The sequence below is a fragment of the Mauremys reevesii genome, linkage group 5 (genome assembly GCF_016161935.1).
Source record: "Mauremys reevesii isolate NIE-2019 linkage group 5, ASM1616193v1, whole genome shotgun sequence".
Lineage (NCBI taxonomy): Eukaryota > Metazoa > Chordata > Testudines > Geoemydidae > Mauremys > Mauremys reevesii.
The window spans coordinates 888,161-910,185 of NC_052627.1; the positions used below are offsets into that span (position 1 = coordinate 888,161).

At 53.0% G+C, this 22,025-nt stretch overlaps 1 protein-coding gene across 1 annotated transcript in view; it reads right to left on the minus strand.

Moving 5' to 3' along the window:
• LOC120406094 (major histocompatibility complex class I-related gene protein-like) overlaps positions 1-21,672 on the minus strand; it is a 40,669-nt gene extending 18,997 nt beyond the window's left edge. Inside the window, exons 1-2 of the mRNA XM_039540385.1 lie at positions 21,555-21,672; positions 7,460-7,723 (exon numbers count right to left, since the gene is read on the minus strand). Coding sequence (XP_039396319.1) covers positions 7,460-7,723; positions 21,555-21,639 — 349 coding nt within the window. The 5' untranslated portion in view covers positions 21,640-21,672. The remainder of the gene's footprint in view (positions 1-7,459; positions 7,724-21,554) is intronic.
• Between the last annotated feature and the right edge of the window lie 353 nt (positions 21,673-22,025).

Here is a 22,025-nt window from a genome sequence, read left to right on the forward strand (position 1 = left end):
GAGGTGCCCCCAACCAAGCTTGGATGCATCTGAGATTATGGATACCGAGGATTGGGGCCTGATGAAGGGAACACCCAAGCCAACCAACCAAGGGTCTGTCCACTAGTCGAGGGAGGCAAGGACTGGGACAAACACTGTGAGCACCGAGTCCAAATGATGGCTGTTTGGCCAGTACACGGAGGCCTGCCAAGCCTGAAGGGGTCTGAGGTGCAACCTCCTATACCGCACCATGTATATGCATGCGGCCATGTGACCCAACAGCCTGATGCAGAAACAGGCTGTCATGACGGAGCGATCCTTGACTTGTGATATCACTGACACCACTGACTGGAAGTGGGCTTCTGAGGAAGGCCCTTGCCTGGGTAGAATCGAGCACCGCTCTGATAAACTCTATCCTCTGAACCAGGATGAGTGTCGACTTCTGCTCATTTATCAGCAGGCCCAGAGCTCAAAAGGTTGCTTGGACGAGGTGGTTGCTGGCTTTCACCTGGGATTTGGACTGGCCCTGGACCAGCCAGTCACTGAGATACGGGTACACCGGCACCCCTCACCTTCTTAGGAAGGCTGTCACCACTACCATGCATTTCATAAAGACCCATTTGGTTGCTGACAGGCTGAACGGGAGGACAGTTAATTGGGAATGAGCCTGGTTAACAACGATGCTGAGAAACCTTCTGTGGCCTCGGAAAGTAGAGATGTGGAAACAGGCATCTTTCAAATCAAGGGTAGCGTACCAGTCCCCTGGATCCAGGGAAGGAATGATGGAGGCCAGGGACACCATGCGGAACTTCAGCCTTTTGAGGCGTTGCAGGGCTAGAATCGGTCACAGATGCCCTTTGGCATCGGAATTAGGAAATAAAGGAAGTGAAGCCCTTTCCCTCTTAAGTTCCGAGGCATCTCTTCCACGGCTCCTACCGGAAGGGCTTGTACCTCCTGAGCTAAAAGTTGCTCATGAGACAGGACCCTGAAGAGGGACTGGGATGGGGAGGCATGGAACCCACTGAAGCATAACACCCTTCTCCAATTTCTGTGGTGATAAGGGACCTGCTGAGCTGAAGCAGGAGAGATGGTCCAAAAGCAAAAGGGGGGCAGGATCCGGTATGGGAACTGGTGTAATGCCTTCGGGTGCCCTGTCAAAAGTTCTGCTTGGAGCCCCCTGAGTATCCGAGAGGGTCAGGCAGTGAGGCTGAGGCAGATGGGGGCGTCTGTCTGCACCTATAACTTCTGTTCTGCTTTTTGAACAGGTCCTGACAAGGCAGTGGGCCTGGGAAGTGGGCAGGCTGTTGGGGCTTGAAATGCTTCCTTGAAGGCACCGAGATTCAAGGGCTTGAAGGTGGCTCTGGAGTCCTTCAGGCTGTGCAGTTTGGTGTCTGTTTGCTCTGAGAAGCGCGAAGTCCCTTCAAACAGAAGGGCTTGAAGAGCCTGCTGGACCTTTGTCTGTGGGCCAGAGGACTGAAATCAGGAGCCCCTTTGCATGGGCATTGCTGACACCATAGCCCCGGCCACCGCATCCGCTGTGTCAAGGGTGGTTTGTGGGGAATTCCTGGCCACCACTGTCCCTTCTTCCACTAGAGCAACAATCTCCTGCCTGGACTCTTGGAGAAGCGAGTCTTTACACTTCAACATGTAGTGAAAGTCATATCTGCCCAGCAGTGCCTGTTGACTGAAGCTGTAGACCATTGGTAGAATACATTTTCCTACAAAAATTGTCTTGCTTTTTTGAGTCTTTCGCCTTGGGCCTCACAACCCTGGCAATTCCCTCTCATTGGCTGCTGAGGCCACCAAGGATCCGGGAGGGATGGAAACATACGTTCTCCTACCCTTTGGTGGAGACGTAGTACTTCTTATCTGCCTTCTTTGACATGGGGGGCAGTGAGGAAGGGGTCTGCAACAGGGTTTTAACTGGATGCATGATGGCCTCATTGAGAGGCAGAGCTACCTTCGACGGGGCCACGGCAGCCCAGATGTTGAACAGGTTGTTGGAGGATTTTTTAACAACCTCCACTTCCAGCCCTAAGTTTGAGGCCACCTTCTTCCATAACTCCTGGTGAGACTTGAAGTGTCCTGGGGTGGCGAAATACCCATCCCTGTCTCTTCTGGGGAGGATGAGGCAGCCTACACAAGCATGGGACCTTCCTCCTCTCCTTCTGCACCAACCGTATTCTGTCGCTCCAGGTTCTGAGCATCGGTACCTGGCTCAATATCATAGTCGGGATCAGTTGCTGCTCGGTGTGACAGAGGAATCCTTCTCTCAGACACTACTGAGCAGGAGCACCTAGACGGGGGGCCAGGCAGCAGAGGAAAACCACAGGGGTTCTGAAAAGGCTATTGTATCTGCATGGGCCATTACCCACTCGGCCAGGTGCTCGGAGGAAACCCCACCCCGGGATCCACCATTGCATAGGGCTGATTGGTGGGGTACTGGTACCAGTCCCTTGGCTGGATGCAAGATTCAATCTCCAACTTGGATGATGAGTCATTTTGTGGCAACAGTCGGCTCCAAGAGATGGTGCAAAGGATCCAGGGATCAGTGCCGAGACAGGGCAGCCTGTTTCGACATATGCAGAGATGGTTTCCCTCTAGACAGTGCCAAGGGGCCTGCTACCAACACCGGGGCAACATGCTCCCTTCTGCTTGCCAGCACTGCTGTTATACTGCCAGCGATGGTGGTACTGGAAGTGCCAGAAAGTCCCTGGCCACAACAAACATTTAATCCCTTAACGCCCTAAGCATAATAAAATATTAGTGCTTGACTACTATACCATCACAGCCTCTGGGATGGATGGTACTGCAACCCTGCTGGCGCCTCACTGCCCCTCTGGTGCCAACGGCTGGTCTGGTACTGGACTCAACAGAGCCTGTGAACAGGGCAGAGTTGACAGTATTGCTTGCAGAGCATGGGCAGAGGAGTGGCCAAACACAGGTCGCACTCCCCTGCACGCCCCATGATTGTTCATTCTTAGAGATGGGGAACCTCTCAGACAGCTGCTCCTTATGTTTCTTTCTTGGCACTGGGCATGGGGAACGGTGCCGAGAGACCCGTATGGACTCTCTCTGGAGGAGCTCTTCATACCAACACTGAGGTACACGGTGCCAAGTTTGACTGGCTCGGCTCTGAAGCAGGTCTGAGCACCACTTCGTTCAGGAGAGACTTCAGCCTGGTCTCCCTGCCCTTTTTCATATGTGCACTGAACTGGTAGCAGAGCTGACAGCAATCCGCCTTAGGACTCTCACCCATGCTCTCCAGACAGCTCAAGTGCAGGTCGCTCAAAGGCATGGGCTGGCCACAGGAGGCTCCGGGTTTGAAGCCTAGAGACAGAGACATGCCCAGTTCCAGGACTAGAGGAAACTCTGCTATGAGAGCCCAACTAACTATTTATACCAAACAACTAAAGTCAAAAAGTGTGAAAACAACTGAGGGGAAAAGGGATGGAGTAATGAGAGAACCACTGAGAATCTGGAGAGGTGTGGGGCAGTTGATCACAGAACATGCAGAGATCCCCAGCCAGGCGCCCGAGAGCCCTGGGCTGGGTCAGGCCTCCCCACCCACCCCTCTTCTACTTCGCGCTGCACTCCACAGGGATGAGCAGGGTGGGGACACTGATGGGGTGTCAGAGGGACCAGACCCCAAATTCACCCTTGTGTATGTTGAGGGTAGACGCAGCTGGAGAGAAGAACACTGTTGATGGCCAAGATGCTGGACTCAGGACAGTCTCTGGCAAGCTGGCAGCCCCAGGACTGTGAGGAGCGGGTAAATAGTGGGAGGAGGGCAGGAAGGGGCAGGAGGGACAGTGGTTGGGGAGGGGACAGCAGGGACAGAACAGCAGCTCCCCAGTGCAGGCTTAGGGGCGGGTGAGCAGAGGCCCTCTCCTAGCACTGGGGAGGCTGATGTCCATGTGAGCAGGTCAGGTTGGACAGGCTCAGCAGCAGGGGACCAATGGGTGAGACTAGTTGGAGACAGGGGCAATAGGCTACATGGGCTTCTAGTGCCCAAGCACCAGGAATATTCAAGGCTGGGGGCTGTGCTCCACCAATATTTGGAGCTGGGTTTCTCCCCTGGCCCTGCCTGGAGCAGGCCCTGCCTCAGAGCTTCCCTGCCTGAAAAAAACCAGCCCATGCCTCTCTCCCTTGCTTGTGCTGCCAGCTGCCTGCTGCTGCTTCTGCCTAAGGCTATAGACAGACAGCAGCCGGCAGACTGTTGGAGCCCCTCAGGAGGGGGAGGGGGGAGGAGGCACACACGTGCTTGGGAGCCCTCTCTCCCGTCCCCCGGCACCCACCTGGAGGAGGCACCAAGGGGGGGTTCCGGCCAGGAGATGGACATCTGGAGTGGACCTCACTCACCTGAGCAGCTGCTGAGGCTTCGGTGAGGTTTCACCCTGTGATCCACCCCCTCCGCCCCGCAGCCCCTACTCCTGCCCCACGCTGGGCAAGGGGCAGCCCCATCCCCAGTGAGGCTATGCTGAGGGGCAGCAGCAGGGGAGGCCACACGTGATGGCAAACCCCCCCCCCCCCCCGGTACCCACAATAGGGGAAGCGAGTGGGCTTTCTGGACCTGAGAGAGGCCCTAGGAGCATGTGCAGTGACCGTGGTGCGGAGTGAGTGTGCTGCGGGGCGTGACCCTCCCCTGGAGCTTGCTGCTGCCATGGGGGGTGGGGAATCCTCTCTGGCCCTAGCCCTGGGGCAGCCTGTCTGCACCCCAAGTTCCTTATCCCCAGCCGTGCCCCACCCCAGAGCCTGTGCCCCCAGCACCCCAACCCTGAGCACCCTCCTGCACTGTGAACCCCTCATCCCCAGCCCCACCCCAGAGCCCTCACCTGAAGGGAAAAACATGCAACTTAAATTTGGTGGTCAGCTTGGAGTATCATTGTGCTTAGCACAATACTTGATTATTTTATACCCTTTAACATATATAATTAGTCGTATACAGTGGGAATGTTCTTACTGTTTTCTCTGAATACTGTGTGGGTGCCTCAGTTTCCCCTATGCATTCTCAAGGATCTAGATGGTAGGACAAGGGTGTGTGATTGTTGTAGAGCTCTAGAGGGCCAGTGTGATGCTGTCTGCACAGAGAATGGCCGAAACCCTGTCTCCTGGTAACTGATGGCCTGGGCTGCTCTCCTGCAAAGTGCCAACTGAAGGTGTTGGAGAACAAAGAGATCAGGTGGCCTCCTAATGCCTGGAAAAGAGACAAAGGCCAGAGGAGGGAGTGTCAGTGCCTGTGCAGACTTCCGGGAAGTGCATGGTGTGGAAGGGGATGCTGGGATGCTTTGGAACAACTCCATACAAAGCCAGTCAGGACTCTGGGGGAGCCTCCTCTCTCTGAGCAGACTGTCTCCAGGGCAAGAAGCTTACACCTTCCTGGGTCTGACCTCGGAGCATTCAGCATGCCCTTCCACACCGTGCGCCTTACGCAGCGAGTCTGCCCAGGCAGGTCCTGGGGCAACCATAGGTCCCTGCACCCCAACTCCACAGTCAGACGTGACTCTCAGCCGGCCGGTAAAACAGAAGGTTTATTAGATGACAGGATCACAGTCTAAAACAGAGCTTGTAGGTACAGAAAACAGGACCCCTCAGTCAGCTCAAACTTGGAGGGTGGGGAGCCTAGACCCAAGTTCTGGGCCTCTCCCCATTTCCCCAGCCAGCTCCAAACTGACACTCCCTCCTCTGGCCTTTGTGTCTCTTCTGGACAAGGAGGCCACCTGATCTCTTTGTCCCCAACACCTTCAGTTGGCATCTTGCAGGGGAAACTGAGGCACCCACACAGTATTCAGAGAAAACATTAAGAACATTCCCACTTTGTCACAACAGGTGCAACAAAATATAATACTGTATATTGAAGCAGGCAAGTGCTGCTTCTGACTTTCCACTTGTTAATTGACCCTTGTAACCTTGTGGTGCCGACGCGTTGTAGCTTCATTTTATATTGGCTTACAGGGCGGGGGCGGGAGCGGGGGGGGAGGCCACCATTTTGGGCACCACCAAAAATTATACAAACCTGCCGCCTATGGTCGGAGAGGGTTAAACTAGCTACAGAGGGGGTGCGCTGGGGGGCAGACACTTGGCAACCCTCCACCCTGTTGCTTAGTCCTGGGGCAGGGCCACCAGGAACCCAGGTGTCCAGGACAGGATGGGAATTAGTTCTCATTGCTGCTGTCTCAGTGCTGGGAGCCAGGAGGGATTCGAGAGAGGGGGCAGTGGGTGGGGGGAGGGGAAGGGTACCACGACTGGCTGGTGACACAGCACAATCCAGGGGCCTGGCCAGGTAGCTACAGCCCCTCACATCAGGGACTGAGCAGGGCTCTTTACACATCTATGGATAGTGCGCAGGGGAACCTGCCTGACCCCAGGGGCTCTAACCAGGGGACACGTGCTGGGGTTTGTGCCAGGAGTAAGGAAGCTGGGAGTCTCTGCACATTGCAGGGGCTGATTCTCTCATTAACTCTCCAGCCCAAGTCAGTGTCAGACTCTCGCTCTGTGGAGTGAGGAGGAATCTGACCTTTGAAAAACTCACCTAGGAGATAAGACCAAACAGAAATGAAGGAGGCTCACCGGTGAGCAGCTTCTCCCCAGGGCTGGGTGAATGCAGCACTGCCTGCTCCTGTGACTTTACTGTGTGTCTCATGATGCTGGCTAGTTTTATTAAATCCCCAGTTCCTGGACTCATGGGATTAGCGGAGAGTCTCAGCTCTCTTTTCTTACAGCAGTAACTTCTAGTCCTTCTAGCAGCAAAGAAAACCCTGGAAATTTGTCCCCTAAAGGCTCAAACCAGAGGGCAAATAAAAATAAGCTCCAATATTCTTCCCAAAATACTCATGACATTTGAGCCAAACTCAGGATTTTGGGGTCCTGACTCAAATGATGTCTGAACACTTGGGGCTGTCGATATTGGGATTCCCCATCACTCGGTGTCTGGGAATTGAGACAAGACATCTCAGAGCCCTGCTCTAGCTATAGGGTCTGACAGCATCACTGTCGAAGCTGGGAGGAACAAACCCCTCTGCGCAGGAATCACTGGGTGCGATTCTCTGGCCTGGGTGACCAGGAGGTCAGACGAGCCGGGTCTGATGGGAACTTCTGGCTTTTGCACCTCTGCCACTCTGCCCAGGAAATAACCACACACGAGGGGCGGGGGGTCCCCTAATGGGCAGCAGAGGCAAGCGGGGCTGGTAGCAGAAATCTGGGGTGTTTGGGGAGGGGACAGTATGAGAGTTCCACTTTGGAGGGTGTCAAAAAATGTCTTTCCCGTGGACCCTCCATCCTGCAGCCCCTCGCCCCGCCCCATGTCCCTTTGTCCCCCACATTCACACTGACTCCAGTGAGAAAATGCCCCTGCAGGCTCTGTCCCCTCCCCCCATCCCCAACATGCATCTCTGTGTCTCTTCATCCTGTTTACATCAACCGCGCTCGCCCCCACACCCCATGTCCCTGTACCCTAGGTCGGGTTGTGTCCTTCACTCACCCTCGGTCCGGTTGTAGAGCTGACCCAGGGTGTTCAGACTCCCGTTGTACCATTTCTGGTGGCGCTGTGCCCACCATGTCATCTCGTTCCAGAACTCCAGATCCTTGTTCTGTGCCATCCACACTGGGCGAGGCTCCACCCTCTGCATCTCGCTGGTGTAGTACAAGATGACTTGATCGTCCGCATACACAACACGGCTGAACCAGGGCAGCCCCGGGCTGGACTCCGACACCACCGTGTCCAATATGCGCCTGGAGTGCAGGCCTGGGGGGGGGGAGATTGGGGGAATGGGGAGTCAGATCCCCCCCGACCCTACCAGGGAGCCCCTGGACCGCTGCGCGAGGCGGTGCCTGCCCTCCGGCGCGGTCCTGGGGGCGGGAGACCGGGGCCGGCCCCACCCACCCGCCTGACCGGAGACAACGCGCGGGTGGGGTTGGCGGAGCAGTGGGGGCCGGGCTGAAGGGGGGTTAGGAGGGGAAAGGGTTAGGAAGGTACAGGGGGCGGGAGCATGTGTGAGGAGTAGGGGAACAGATGGGTAAAGTGTATTGGGGACTGAAGGAGTGTGAAGAAGGAAAAGGGGCCCAGAAGGAAGGGCAGGACTGGAGGGGGGTGTGAGGAGCAGGAGAGGGATTTTATGGGGGAGGGTAGGACAAGAACGGGGCTGCGGGGGGTAGGAGATGCAGGAGCTGAAGCTGGAGGAGAGCAAGGGGACTTGTCCAAGGTGCAGGTGGGAGCCAGAGCCCCGTCTGTGCACACAATTTACCATAATTTATTAAGAACATAAGAATGGCCATACTGGATCAGAGCAAAGGTCCATCTAGCCAGTCTCCTGTCTACCTACAGTGGCCAACTAAGGGCTTGTCTACACTACCAAGTTTTATTGCCAAAGCTGTGTTAGTATCCACACTGCAACGCGACTTTTGTCAAGAAAATTGCTCGGTTTCGGTGACAAAAAAACTTCCAGCTAAATGGACTTTTTTCTTCCCCCTCCCTTTACTGTCGACAAACATGCAGTGTGGACACAATGAGTCTTTTTTTGCTTTCTTTGGGGTTTCCCAAAATGCCAACCAGCCGCTCTGGTCAGTGCTTTGAACTCCACTGCCCTTCAGCCAATAAACAACAATCTACGCCTCCCCCTTGCAAGCCCCGGGAACTTTAAATTCCATTTCCTGCTGGCTGTTATGAAGGCCAAGGGTTTAAACAGGGTCTAATGGGGTTCAAAAGAGAACTAGATAAATGTATGGAGGATAGGTCCATTGATGGCTATTAGCCAGGATGGGCAGGAATGGTGTCCCTATGGGCAACAGGGGATGGAACACTTGATGATTACCTGTTCTGTTCATTCCCTCTGGGGCACCTGGCATTGGCCACCATCGGAAGACAGGATACTGGGCTAGACGGACCATTGGTCTGACCCAGTACGGCCGTTCTTATATTCTTATGTGTGAAGCACCGGTCATGCGGATCCATGACAATGAAACATGACAGTTCTCCTCCCCTTCCTCCAATTCCTACCTCCCTCTCCCTCGCAGATGTGGACATTTTTCATCTACTCTCCTCCTAACCCCTCACCTCACCTCACCGACCCCATCCCATCTCCTGATCTCCCTCACACCCGCCCTCCTCCCTCCCTTACTCTTGTCTTTAACCTTTCACTCTCCTCTGGCTCTTTCCCCCTCACAATATGAACACACTTCAGTATCTTCCATGTAAAGACCTTTGACACTGTTTGTCTCTCCAGCTACAGCCCCTTCTCTCTTTCATCTCTCAGCTCATTGAATGTGCCTCTGCAATCACTGTCTTGAGTTCCCGTCCTCCACTTCCCTCCTAGACTGTCCCCACCCCGGCTTCCACCCCTTGTACTCCAGGAAAATCGCTCCTGCCAAAGTCTGTAATGACTCTTCCTAGCTAATACTCAAAACCAGTGCTCCATCCTCACCCTCCTTGGCTTGCCAACTGCCCCTGACACCATTCACCATGCTGTTCTTGAAATCTTGTCCCCTCCTTGGCTTTATTTCTGTACCCTCCTGGGTCTCCTCTGACCTCTCTAATCACTCCTTCACCATGTCATCAGAGGACCTTCCTCATCCCTCATCCAGCCCTCTGTGAGGTTCTGTCCCCACTAGGGCTCTGTCCTTGGTTCCCTTCTCTTCTCCCTCCACACCTTATCTCTGGGCAAAGTCATCTGCAAACACAAATTCAGCTACCATCTCCATGCTGATGACTCACAGATCTACCTATCCACTCCAGACTTGTCTCTTTCTGCCCAAACTACAATCTTGGCCTGTCTCTCTGATGGCTCCTTGTGACTGTCTCATCATCAGCTCAAGCTCGATGTGGTTACAACGGAGTTCCCAATCTTCCTCCCAAGACCTCCCTGCTACCTCCTTTGTCAGTCACTGTGGATAACGCCACCATCCTGCCTGTCACTTAGGTCCGTAACCTGGGTGTCATCTTTGACTTGGCCCTCTTTCTAGGTCCTCACACCCAGGTTTTGTCTAAATCTTGCTGACTCTTTCTGCAGAACTTCTCTGAGATGTGGGCTTTCCTGTCCACCCCCAAAGCTAAAGCTCTGCTCCAGGCTCTTAGCATCTCGTGTCTTGACTGCTGCAACAGCATTTCCTCTGGCCTTGACAAACGCAGGCTCATCCCGCTTAGATCCATTCAGAAGATGCTGAAAAGATCATTTCCTAGACCACTGATCTGACCATGTCACCTCTCTGTTTACTTCCTCCACTAGCTCCTCCTTCTCATGAAATATAAGCTGCCTATTTTCAGCTGTGAGGCCCTTCGCAACCTATCCCCACCCAACCTGCCATCTCTCATTTGCTACCGAAATGTCAACTCTCAACTCCACATGATCCCGGCCTCCATCACCCACTTGTTAAATTTTCACACAATCCCCTTCGTACTGTGTCCAATGCTGCCCCTCACACCTCGGAGGAGCTCCTGGTAAATGTCTACAAAACTACCGCATTATCCTCCACACCCTCCTCAACACTCTCCTCTGGCAGGATGCCTAAAACCTGGACAACCATTAGACCACTGGTGCTCTGAGAACACAGCCTGTCACGCTGGCCAGTGCTATCTCCTTATAATCCCCCATCTATCTTATACGCCAATGGGACCATATTTTGTTTTGTATCTGTGCAGCACCTAGCACGGTGGGATCCAGGACTGAGGTGCCTGGGTGCTACCATAAAACAATAATAAATAACGCTGAGGATGATGATAGCAGGGAGCTTTACTTTTTAAATTGGCTTGCTTTTCCCACTAGAAAGGCCCATCTTGTTGGCCGTTTTTCATGAAAGACTCTTCAGTTAGCTGGAGAACTTGAGGCGTGGACGTGTAGCCCAAGAAAATGAGAGAGGAAGAAATGATTTCATATCATGGTAGCGCACACTAGCTTTAATCATTCTGGGGCTGGGCACTGTACTCAATGTTGTACAGACAGAGCAAGTGACAGTCCCTGCCTTGAACAAATTACATTCTGAGGTAAGGTTGCCAGTTTTGGTTGGACGTATTCCTGGAGGTTTCATCACATGACACAATCTTTAATTAAAGATTAATCTTTAATTCTTGGAGACTCCAGGACAATCCTGGAGGGTTGGTAACCATACACTGAGGCTAGATCTACACCATTTTTCTGTTGCTTTAACTATTAATTTTTTTGATCAAAATAGTTAAATCGGTTAAATATCAAAATAGTTTTAATTTATCAAAATAAATAAATAAAATCCCTAGTGCGAGTGCAGTTCTATTGGTACTGCCGTGCTTTACACCAGGATAGCTTATTACTGTAAACGTTGGGAATAATCTGTACCAGTATAACCACGGCTTAAATTCAGCCGGAACTATTGAAAGCGGAGCACAGGTAAATATTTTCAGACCTTGACTCTAGTTTCATAGAATCATAGAATATCAGGGTTGGAAGGGACCTCAGGAGGTATCTAGTCCAACCCCCAGCTCAAAGCAGGACCAATCCCCAACTAAATCATCCCAGCCAGGGCTTTGTCAAGCCTGACCTTAAAAACCTCTAAGGAAGGAGAGTCCACCACCTCCCTAGGGAACCCAGTCCAGTGCTTCACCACCCTCCTAGTGAAAACGTTTTTCCTAATATCCAACCTAGACCTCCCCCACTGCAACTTGAAACCATTACTCCTTGTTCTGTCATCTGCCACCACTGAGAAAATTCTAGATCCATATCCTTTCAGGTAGTTGAAAGCAGCTATCAAATCCCCCCTCATTCTTCTCTTCTGCAGACTAAACAATCCCAGTTCCCGCAGCCTCTCCTCATAAATCATATATTCCAGCCCCCTAATCATTTTTGTTGCCCTCCACTGGACTCTTTCCAATTTTTCCACATTCTTCTTGTAGTGTGAGGCCCAAAATTGGATACAGTACTCCAGATGAAGCCTCACCAATGCCAAATAGAGGGGAATGATAATGTCCCTCAATCTTCTGGCAATGCCCCTACTTATACAGCCCAAAATGCAGTTAGCCTTCTTGGCAACAAGGGCACACTGTTGACTCATATCAAGCTTCTTGTCCACTGTAACCCCTAGGTCCTTTTCTGCAGAAGTGCTGCCTAGCCATTCGGTCTCTAGTGTGTAGTAGTGCATGGGATTCTTCCGTCCTACATGCAGGACTCTGCACTTGTCCTTGTTGAGCCTTATCAGATTTCGTTTGGCCCAATCCTCCAATTTGTCTAGGTCCCTCTGTATACTATCCCTACCCTCCAGCGTATCTACCACTCCTCCCAGTTTAGTGTCATCTGCAAACTTGCTGAAGGTGCAGTCCACACCATCCTCCAGCTCATTAATGAAGATATTGAACAAAACCGGCCCCAGGACCAACCCTTGGGGCACTCCGCTTGAAACCGGCTGCCAACTAGGCATGGAGCTGTTGATCACTACCCGTTGAGCCCGACGATCTAGCCAGCTTTCTATCCATCTTATAGTCCAATCATCCAGCCCATACTTCTTTAACTTGCTGGCAAGAATACTGTGGGAGACCGTATCTAAAGCTTTGCTAATGTCAAAGAATAACATGTCCACTGCTTTCTCCCTCATCCACAGAGCCAGTTACCTCGTCATAGAAGGCAATTAGGTTACTCAGGCATGACATGCCCTTGGTGAATTCATGCTGACTGTTCCTGATCGGTTTCCTCTCCTCTAAGTGCTTCAGAATTGATTCCTTGAGGACCTGCTCCACGATTTTTCCAGGGAGGCTGATTAGCCTGTAATTCCCCAGATTCTCCTTCTTCCCTTTTTTAAAGATGAGCACTACATTAGCCTTTTTCCAGTCATCCAGGACCTCCCCCGATCGCCATGAGTTTTGAGATATAATGGCTAATAGCTCTGCAATCACATCCGCCAACTCCTTTAGCACCCTCGGATGCAGGGCATCTGGCCCCATGGACTTTTGCTTATCTAGCTTTTCTAAATAGTCCTCAACCACTTCTTTCTCCACAGAGCGCTGGTCACTTCCTCCCCATGCTGTGCTGCCCAGTGCAGCAGTCTGGGAGCTGACCTTGTTTGTGAAGACAGAGGCAAAAAAAAGCACTGAGTAAGTTAGCTTTTTCCACTTCCTTTGTCACTAGGTTGCCTCCCTCATTCAGTAAAGGGCCCACACTTTCCTTGACCACCTTCTTGTTGCTAACATACCGGTAAAAAACCCTTCTTGTTACTCTTAATGTCCCTTGCTAGCTGCAACTCCAAGTGGGATTTGACCTTCCTGATTTCACTCCTGCATGCCTGAGTTATATTTTTATACTCTTCCCTGGTCGTTTGTCCAAGCTCCCACTTCTTGTAAGCTTCTTTTTTGTGTTTAAGATCAGCAAGGATTTCACTGTTAAGCCAAGCTGGTCGCCTGCCATATTTACTATTCTTTCTTCACATTGGGATGGTTTGTTCCTGCAACCTCAATAAGGATTCTTTAAAATATAGCCAGCTCTCCTGGACTCCTTTCCCCTTCATGTTATTCTCCCAGGGGATCTTGACCATCAGTTCCCCGAGGGAGTCAAAGTCTGCTTTTCTGAAGTCCAGGGTCTCTGTTCTACTGCTCTCCTTTCTTCCTTGTGTCAGGATCCTGAACCCGATCATCTCATGGTCACTGCCTCCCAGGTTTCCATCCACTTTTGCTTCCCCTACTAATTCTTCCCGGTTTGTGAGCAGCAGGTCAAGAAGAGCTCTGTCCCTAGTTGGTTCCTCCAGCACTTGCACAAGAAAATTGTCCCCTACACTTTCCAAACACTTCCTGGATTGTCTGTGCACCACTATATTGCTCTCCCCCCAGATACCGGGGTGACTGAAGTCCCCCATGAGAACCAGGGCCTGTGATCTAGTAACTTCTGTTAGTTGCCGGAAGAAAGCCTCGTCCACCTCATCCCCCTGGTCTGGTGGTCTATAGCAGACTCCCATCATGACATCACTCTCGTTACTCATACTTCTAAACTGAATCCAGAGACTCTCAGGTTTATCTGCAGTTTCACACTGGCGCTCTGAGCAGTCATACTGCTCTCTTACATACAATGCAACTCCCCCACCTTTTCTGCCCTGCCTGTCCTTCCTGAATAGTTTATATCCATCCATGCCAGTACTCCAGTCATGTGAGTTATCCCATCAAGTCTCTGTTATTCCAATCACATCATAGTTCCTTGACTGTGCCAGGACTTCCAGTTCTCCCTGCTTGTTTCCCAGGCTTCTTGCATTTGTGTATAGGCACTTAAGATAACTCGCTGATTGTCCCGCTTTCTCAGTCTGAGACAGGAGTCCTCCCCTCTTGCACTCTCCTGCTTGTGCTTCCTCCCGGTATCCCATTTCCCCACTTACCTCGGGGCTTTGGTCTCCTTCCCCCGGTGAACCTAATTTAAAGCCCTCCTCACTAGGTTAGCCAGCCTGCTTGTGAAGATGCTTTTCCCTCTCTTCGTGAGGTGGAGTCCGTCTCTGCCTAGCACTCCTTCTTCTTAGAACTCCATCCCATGGTCGAAAAATCCAAAGCCTTCTCTGACACCACCTGTGTAGCCATTCATTGACTTCCAGGATTCGACGGTTGCTACCTGGGCCTTTTCCTTCCACATGTGCGGGTCCAATCCAGCAAGCGGCCTGAGCACACCCATCGCATCGGGCCCCCAGGCGAGTTAGGTGGAGGACACCTGTCGTCCTGCGGGCCATGTTTAGTTCTGGGGCTCAGGCGTCCGGGCACCTAGCAGGAAGCTGCAGGGCACAGGCCCAGAGGCAGGAACACAAATCCCGAGGGATCTGTCACTGCACAAAGGTGCCAAGTGAGTTCAGGCACCTACAGGGCTCGGCAGTAGCCGGGGGGGACTCTGTGAACCCCGGGGGGCCTGATTCTGGGATTTAGGCACTTTAGCCCCTTTACGGCTCTAGCCCTTGGACACTGCAGCGACAGGAGCAACAGGGACCTGGCTCCCTCCCTCCGACACTGCCCTGCAATGGCCTCTGCTCTCCACTCGCCTGCCGCTTCCAGCCCCTCCCGCTCCCCTCCTCACTCCATCTCTTCTTTTGCACGGCCCTGCACCTAACTTCTCTCCACAATGCTGTTGTCTGCCATCCACCCCGCTCCTCCCCTCAGTCACCCTCTCTGATCCCCACCTCGGCTCTCCCTTCATTTCCACCGCTTCCCACACTCGTCCTCGGTAACTTCAGCTTCCAGGGCAATGGCCCATCCGACTCTCTGCTCCCATCTCCTCACCCTCCCCTCTGTGTTTATCTGGCCGCCCTAGGTCAGCTCCCCCCCTCTCCAAAAGGGCCATACACTGGACTTGGGTTCGCCAAGCCCTGATCTCTGAGCTCTCTGGTGCGGATTCCCCCACTCCGACCATCACCGGGTCTTTCTCAGCATCACCCACCAATCACCTCTCTCCATGATTTGTAATGTGTATGCCTCAGTTTCCCCTATGAGCGGCATGGTTAAAGAGGCGGGGGGGGAGATTAATTGCTCTGCAGAGAGCCAGGTGTGACTGATGTTTCACTATCTGGGGTCTGGGGCTCATGCTGATGGGGAGTCCCAGAAGACAACTGTCCAGACATTTGTCCAGACATTTGGCACCTACCAACTAATGGCCATGGATGACCCACCCTCTGCAGGAAGCCAGTCAGCTGTGACCACCTGGAAAACAAAGAGCTGAGGACGAGGCCAGGTGACAATGTTTATAATAATAATAATAATAATAATATTGTTTGGCAGGAACAAGAATAGAAGACTAAGGAGGGGCCCCTTGGGGCTAAGTGTGGGCTGTTGGAGGGAGAAGAAGCTTTTGGACTGGGACAAAAGAGAAAGTTCTGGGTTCTGGACAGACCCAGATGGATTTTGCTGTAACTTTCCATTCTCTATTGGAAAGCCTTTTGAGAGTCTTTAGGTTAAGTTTAGAGGAGAGAGCAACAAGGGTGATGTCCTGGTGGGCAGCTGCTATAGACCACCAGACCAGGAGGATGAGGTAGATGAGGCTTTCTTCAGACAACTAACAAGTTTCCAGATCCCAGGCCCTGGTTCTCATGGGGGACTTCAATCACTCCGACATGTGCTTGGAGAGCAATACAGCAGTGAACAGAAAATCAGGAAGTTTTTGGAGAGTGTTGAGGACAACTTCCTGGTGCAAGTGCTGGAGGACCCATCTGGGGCTGTGCTCCTCTTGACCTGCTCACCAACAAGGAAGAACTGGTAGGGGAAGTTGAAGTGGGTGGCAACTTAGGCAGCGGTGACCGAGACAAAAGGAAGAAAGGAGAGCAGCAGAATACGGACCCTGGACTTCAGAAACGCAGACTTTGACTCCGCTACAGAACTGATGGGCAGGATCCCCTGAGAGGCTAATATGAGGGGGAAAGGAGCCCAGGAGAGCTGGCCGTATTCTGAAGAAGACATACTGAGGGCACAGGAACAAACCATCCCGATGTCCAGAAAGAATAGCAAATATGGCAGGCGACCAATTTGGCTTAACAGTGAAATCTTCAGTGAGCTTAAATACAAAAAGGAAGTTTACAAGAAGTGGAAATTTGGACAGATGACTAGGGAGGAGTATAAAAATATTCCTCGAGCATGCACCGGTGTAATCAAGAAGGCCAAAACACAAATGGAGTTGCAGCTAGCAAGGGATGTGAAGGGTAACAAGAAGGGTTTCTACACGTATGTTAGCAACAAGAAGGTGGTCAAGGAAATTATGGGACACTTACTGAATGGAGTAGGCAACCTAGTGACAGATGATGAGGAAAAAGCTGAAGTACTCAATGCTTTTCCTGCCTCAGTCTTCACAGACAAGGTCAGCTCCCAGACTGCTGCACTGGACAGCACAGTATGGGGAGGAGGTGAGCAGTTCTCAGAGGTGAAAGAACAGGTTAAGGACTATTTAGAAAAACTGGACACACACAAGTCCATGGAGCCGGATCTAATGCATCCAAGGGTGCTGGAAGAGTTGGCTGATGTGATTGCAGAGTCATTGGCCATTATCTTTGAAAATTCATGGCCATCGATGGAGGTGCCGGACGATTGGGAAAAGGTAAATATAGTGTCCATCTTTAAAAAGGGGAAGGAGAATACGGGGAACTATAGACTGGTCAGCCTCACCTCAGTCCCTTGAAAAATCATGGAGCAGATACTCAAGGAACCCACTTTGAAGCACTTGGAGGAGACAAATGTGATCAGGAACAATCAACATGGATTCACCAAGGGAAAGTCATGCCTGATCAACCTGATTGCCTTCTATGATGAGATAACTGGATATGGGGAAACCAGTGGACATGATATATGTTGACTTTAGCAAAGCTTTTGACACAGTATTCTTGCCAGTAAGTTAAAGATGCATGGATTGGATTAATGAACTATAAGGTGGACTGAAAGCTGGCTAGATTGTCGGGTTCAATTGGTAGTGATCAATGGCTCCATGTCTAGTTGGCAACCAGTATCAAGCGGAGTGCCCCAGGGGGTCGGTCCTGGGGCCGGTTTTGTTCAACATCTTCATTAATGATCTGAAGGATGGGATGGATTGCACCCTCAGCAAGTTCGCAGAAAACACTAAGCTGGGGGGAAGAGAGAGATACGCTGGAGGTTAGGGACAGGGTCCAGAGTGACCTAGAGAAATTGGAGGATTGGACCAAAATAAATCTGATGAGGTTCAACAAGGACAAGTGCAGAGTTCTGCACTTAGGATGGGAGAATCCCATGTACCGCTACAGGCTGGGGACCGACTGGCTGAGCAGAAGTTCTGCAGAAAACGACCTGGGGATTTCAGTGGATGAGAAGCTGGATATGCGTCTGCAGTGTGCCCTTGTTGCCAAGAAGGCTAATGGCATAGTTGGCTGCATTAGTGGGAGCATTGCCAGCAGATTGAGGGAAGTGATTATTCCCCTCTATTCGATATTGGTGAGGCCACATCTGGAGCACTGCGTCCAGTTTTGGTCCCTGCACTACAGAAAGAATGTGGACACATTGGAGAGAGTCCAGAGCGGGAGACACCCACAGCCAGCAACACTAGAGAGACAGGCTTTGCTGAGGCTTTCTAGAGTTAGGAGGAGCAGAGCCAGGATTAGGGTAAGGGCTAGGACCCAAGGATCAGCAGAGCCACCAAAGGAGAATCCACTGTAGACCACAATGTAGCTCACTGTGAGGCTCCTGGAGTTGGAGTCATGATGCTCTGATCACTTGAGTTATCAGAGACGGGACTTGCCCAATCTCTGTGTCATGAGGAATCTAAGTGTAATCCTTCTGCCAGGTGGAGGCAGCAGCAACAAGGGCCGGGTTCAGTATCTAGCGGTTCCTTTTCAACAACACAACACAAAACAGGCTCGAGCCCACACTCAGTGACCTGGGACAATTACACAAACACCCCTGGGGCCTCTAAGAGGCAATACTTCCCCTCTCGCAAACAGTGTAGCAAAAATGTGGAATAAAAGGAGGGAATTACTCAGCTTTAAATTGGGAAAACACCGCAACTAGGGTTCATAAACACAAACCATGAGCAAAAAGACCCACCCCCAAGTAAGCTGGGCAGCGTCCTTTTCCAACCCTTATCTTCTATGATTCTATGATCCTGTAGGGCCAGGCTGCACTGGGTCCTAACCCTGTTTAGGTCAAACCAAGCCTGTTACTGAGGTGACACACAGGCACCAATGCACCTTAAACCACTTCAAACTAATCCCAAACCCACCCCGCAGCCTCACCCAGCTCAGTTCGGGCTGCTGAGCTCCTCAGGTCTGAGCTGCTGCCTCATGGGGAACAAGGAAGATTCAAGTCCACGCTAGGAAAAGCAGGATGTGCCTTCCCCTCTCCTCACCCCACTCTGTCGGGATCTGGAAGCTCTTTGTCCAGCAGCTACAGGAGATCCTAACAGCACAAACGAATGTAACCCCCAAGCAGATTACCTAGAGTCCTGGAGCTCTGTCTGCTGGCAGCTCAGGGAGGAGGAGCCAAGGCAAACTCAGAGTCTGCCCAGCAACCAATAGGGAGTGGAGATGCCCCTCCCAGGGAGTGGAAGAGAGGGGAGAAGCCATTTTTGAGGAGAGGCTGGAGCCAGCCAGGGCAAGGGCCGAACTGGCTGTGAGGGGGGCTGGTGAGTCCCAGGCCTGCAAGCAGGGTTCCCCCTGAGAACTGGCCTCTAGGGACCTGACCGCAGATCCCTCAGCTGGGTTTTCCTTCCCCACGGATGATTCCCAATTGTTACATTTGCTGAGAAATTTCCCCAGCCAGGCTGGGTTCACCTCCAGCTCCCCTGGTGAGACCAGTCCCCACATGGTCAGCACTGCTAGTCCAAGGCTGATTCCTGCCTGAGGAGGATCCCTGCCAGCGGACAGCAGCCCCTGGAATCGTCCAGCGTCATCCTCAACCCTGAAGATCATTATGTGGAGTTCGTGAATGCCTTGTCTTTAGTTAGTTAGTCAGGGAATTTGTTTTGGGGACCCTCTACTCCCTGAACTGTGTCCTCAAGCCAGGGAGTGAGGGTTTGAGGATTCTATAATCTACCGCTTATTACACCTGTGGAGGGATTCACCACCTCCTCCCACTTGTGGGTCTTTTGGGCTGTACTGAACCCAGTCAGCCGCACTGCTACACCTCTGCAGAGAATTGTATAGGTCATCAAGGGCCCCAGCAAAGTACGCGTACCAACAGGACACTAGTTTTACATTTGTTACATCCAGACACGGGTATTTTAAGTGTGGGCACCGGTGACCCTAAACATAGTGTTTCCCCTGTTATGTAGTATTTGTTGCCTGTTTAATATAATTGTTGGGTTGAATATATTTTTATGTGTTGTGCTATTTCTTGGAAGTCTCCAACTATCTGTCAAATAAGTGGGGATTCCTCTGTAGTTAGAATTTTCCGCCCAAGCTGCCCTGGTGACCCTGCCAGGAAGGAGCGAGGGGGGTGGAGGCACCGCCAACTAATTTCATAACCAAAAAAGGAAAAAGATTCACCCTGCTGAGTGGGTGGCGGGATCCAAAAGAACCCAGACCTGTCCATCAGAACATGTCAGCGGATTGCCATTAAAGGAGGTAAACAGGTGGAGAGGGGCGCTACACGAAGCAACTGTTCTGTGCTCTGCAACGGGAGCTCACGCCCAAATTAAGACCTGATTAACGCACATTTCCAGGGGCTCCAAACTCTCCCCTTCCCCCGGGGCGCCAACACGCTGCCAGAGACAGAGAGGGGGTTCACATCCCCTCCCTAGGATGACACCTCTAAAGATGTGCTTCCACTACAGATATGACCCATTGCCATTGCCATTGCTGACTGTGGGTGGAACTAGACTGGTGCTGACACAACTTAGCCGCAGGTAGCCAAGGACAAACCACAATCAGGAGTTCCAGGCACTGGGATTAAACCCAGCGTGAAGAACCTTCTGGGAGCCATTAAAGGTCAGAGATACAAGAAGCCTTTTCCCTTCATTTAACCCTGAGCTGCGGGGGAGGGGGAGTTAATTTACTCCCTCCACTAACCATCAGCCTGAGCTCTGCACACAGGAATCGTGTCTGAAAACCCCACCTTGCCCTGAGATGCTGGGATTGAAACAGCCTGGGCAGGGCCTGGAAGCGGGATTTCCCCACAGCCTGGGAGCCTCACAGGGCTGTCATCAGCTTACCAGCATGTGCAGCACCCATGGGTGCTGGTCCTAACTGTGCCGCACCCCCTGGCTGGGAGTGGTTGGCATTACATGAAGGGGTTACAGTTCAGGTCAGTGGCTCTCAGCCCCTCCCCCCCACACACACATTGTCTCAGCAGCGCCCCTGGCAGGACCTCGCCCCCCCCATCACTATAGCAACGTCACTGTTCCATGTCAGTGACAGCTCAGTGCTGGGGGGGGGCGCGGTGTGGTTATCCCGACACCTCTGAACGCAGAGCCCAGAACTGACCCTGACACTCAGGCCCCTCCTCCCTGCACCCCCTGGTCCAGCTGCCCCCCGACACCCAGATCCCCCCTCCCTACACCCCTCCCCAGCCTGGCTGCCACACCAACACCCAGCTCCCCCCTTCCCTGCACCCCCCTCCCTTCTGCCCCCCCAACACCCAGCTCTCCCCTGCCCAGCTGTCCCCCGACACCCAGCTCCCACCCCGGCCCAGCTGCCCCCTGACACCCAGCTCCCCTTCCTGTATCACCCCATTCCAGCTGCCCCCGACACCCAGCTCCCCTCCCTGTACCCCCATTCCAGCTGCCCCCAACACCCAGCTCCCCCGTTCCAGCTGCCCCCGACAACCAGCTCCCCGTATCCCCGTTCCAGCTGCCCCCAACACCCAGCTCCTCATCCCCGGCCCAGATGCCCCTGACCACTAGCTCCCTCCTCCCCGTACCCCCATCCCAGCTGCCCCTGACACCCAGCTCCCCCTCCCTGCACCCCCCATCCCAGCTGCCCCCGACACCCAGCTCCCCTCCCTGCACCCCCGTCCCGGCTGCCCCCAACACCCAGCTCCTCCCTGCACCCCCGTCCCAGCTGCCCCCGACACCCAGCTCCCCTCCCTGTACCCTCCGGCCCAGCTGCCCCGACACCCAGCTCCCTCCTCCCTGTACTCCTCAACACCCAGCTCCCGCACCCCCGGCCCGGCTCCCCACGTCCTGCCCCCCCCCGGGTCTCACCCCGATACTCACGGGAGTGGCCCCCCCGTAGGGCTACAGCCCCCAGCAGCAGCAGCAGGCACAGCGCCGCCCCGCAGCGCGGCAGGACTCGGCCCATGGACCCGCTCTCGGCCGGTCCCGGCCCGGCCCCGGGAACTTCGCTGCGCACTGCCAGCGCCCGAGCCCCAGCTACTCACCGGGGAACTTCTGCGCTGCAGCGATTGGCTGAGAGGGGAACATCCCAACAATAGCGATGCACAGACCCATGCTCGTCATTGGTCGCTGGGCAGAACCGGCCGCCAAGGCTGGCGAAGGGAAAGCGAAACTCGGGGAGAGGGATTTGTTGCAGTGGACAATTTGGCCCCGGGGCTGTAATGAACAGTCAGCATGGATTCCCCAAGGGCAAGTCATGCCTGACTAACCTAATTGCCTTCTATGATGAGATAACCGGCTCTGTGGATGAGGGGAAAGCAGTGGATGTGCTATTTCTGGACTTTAGCAAAG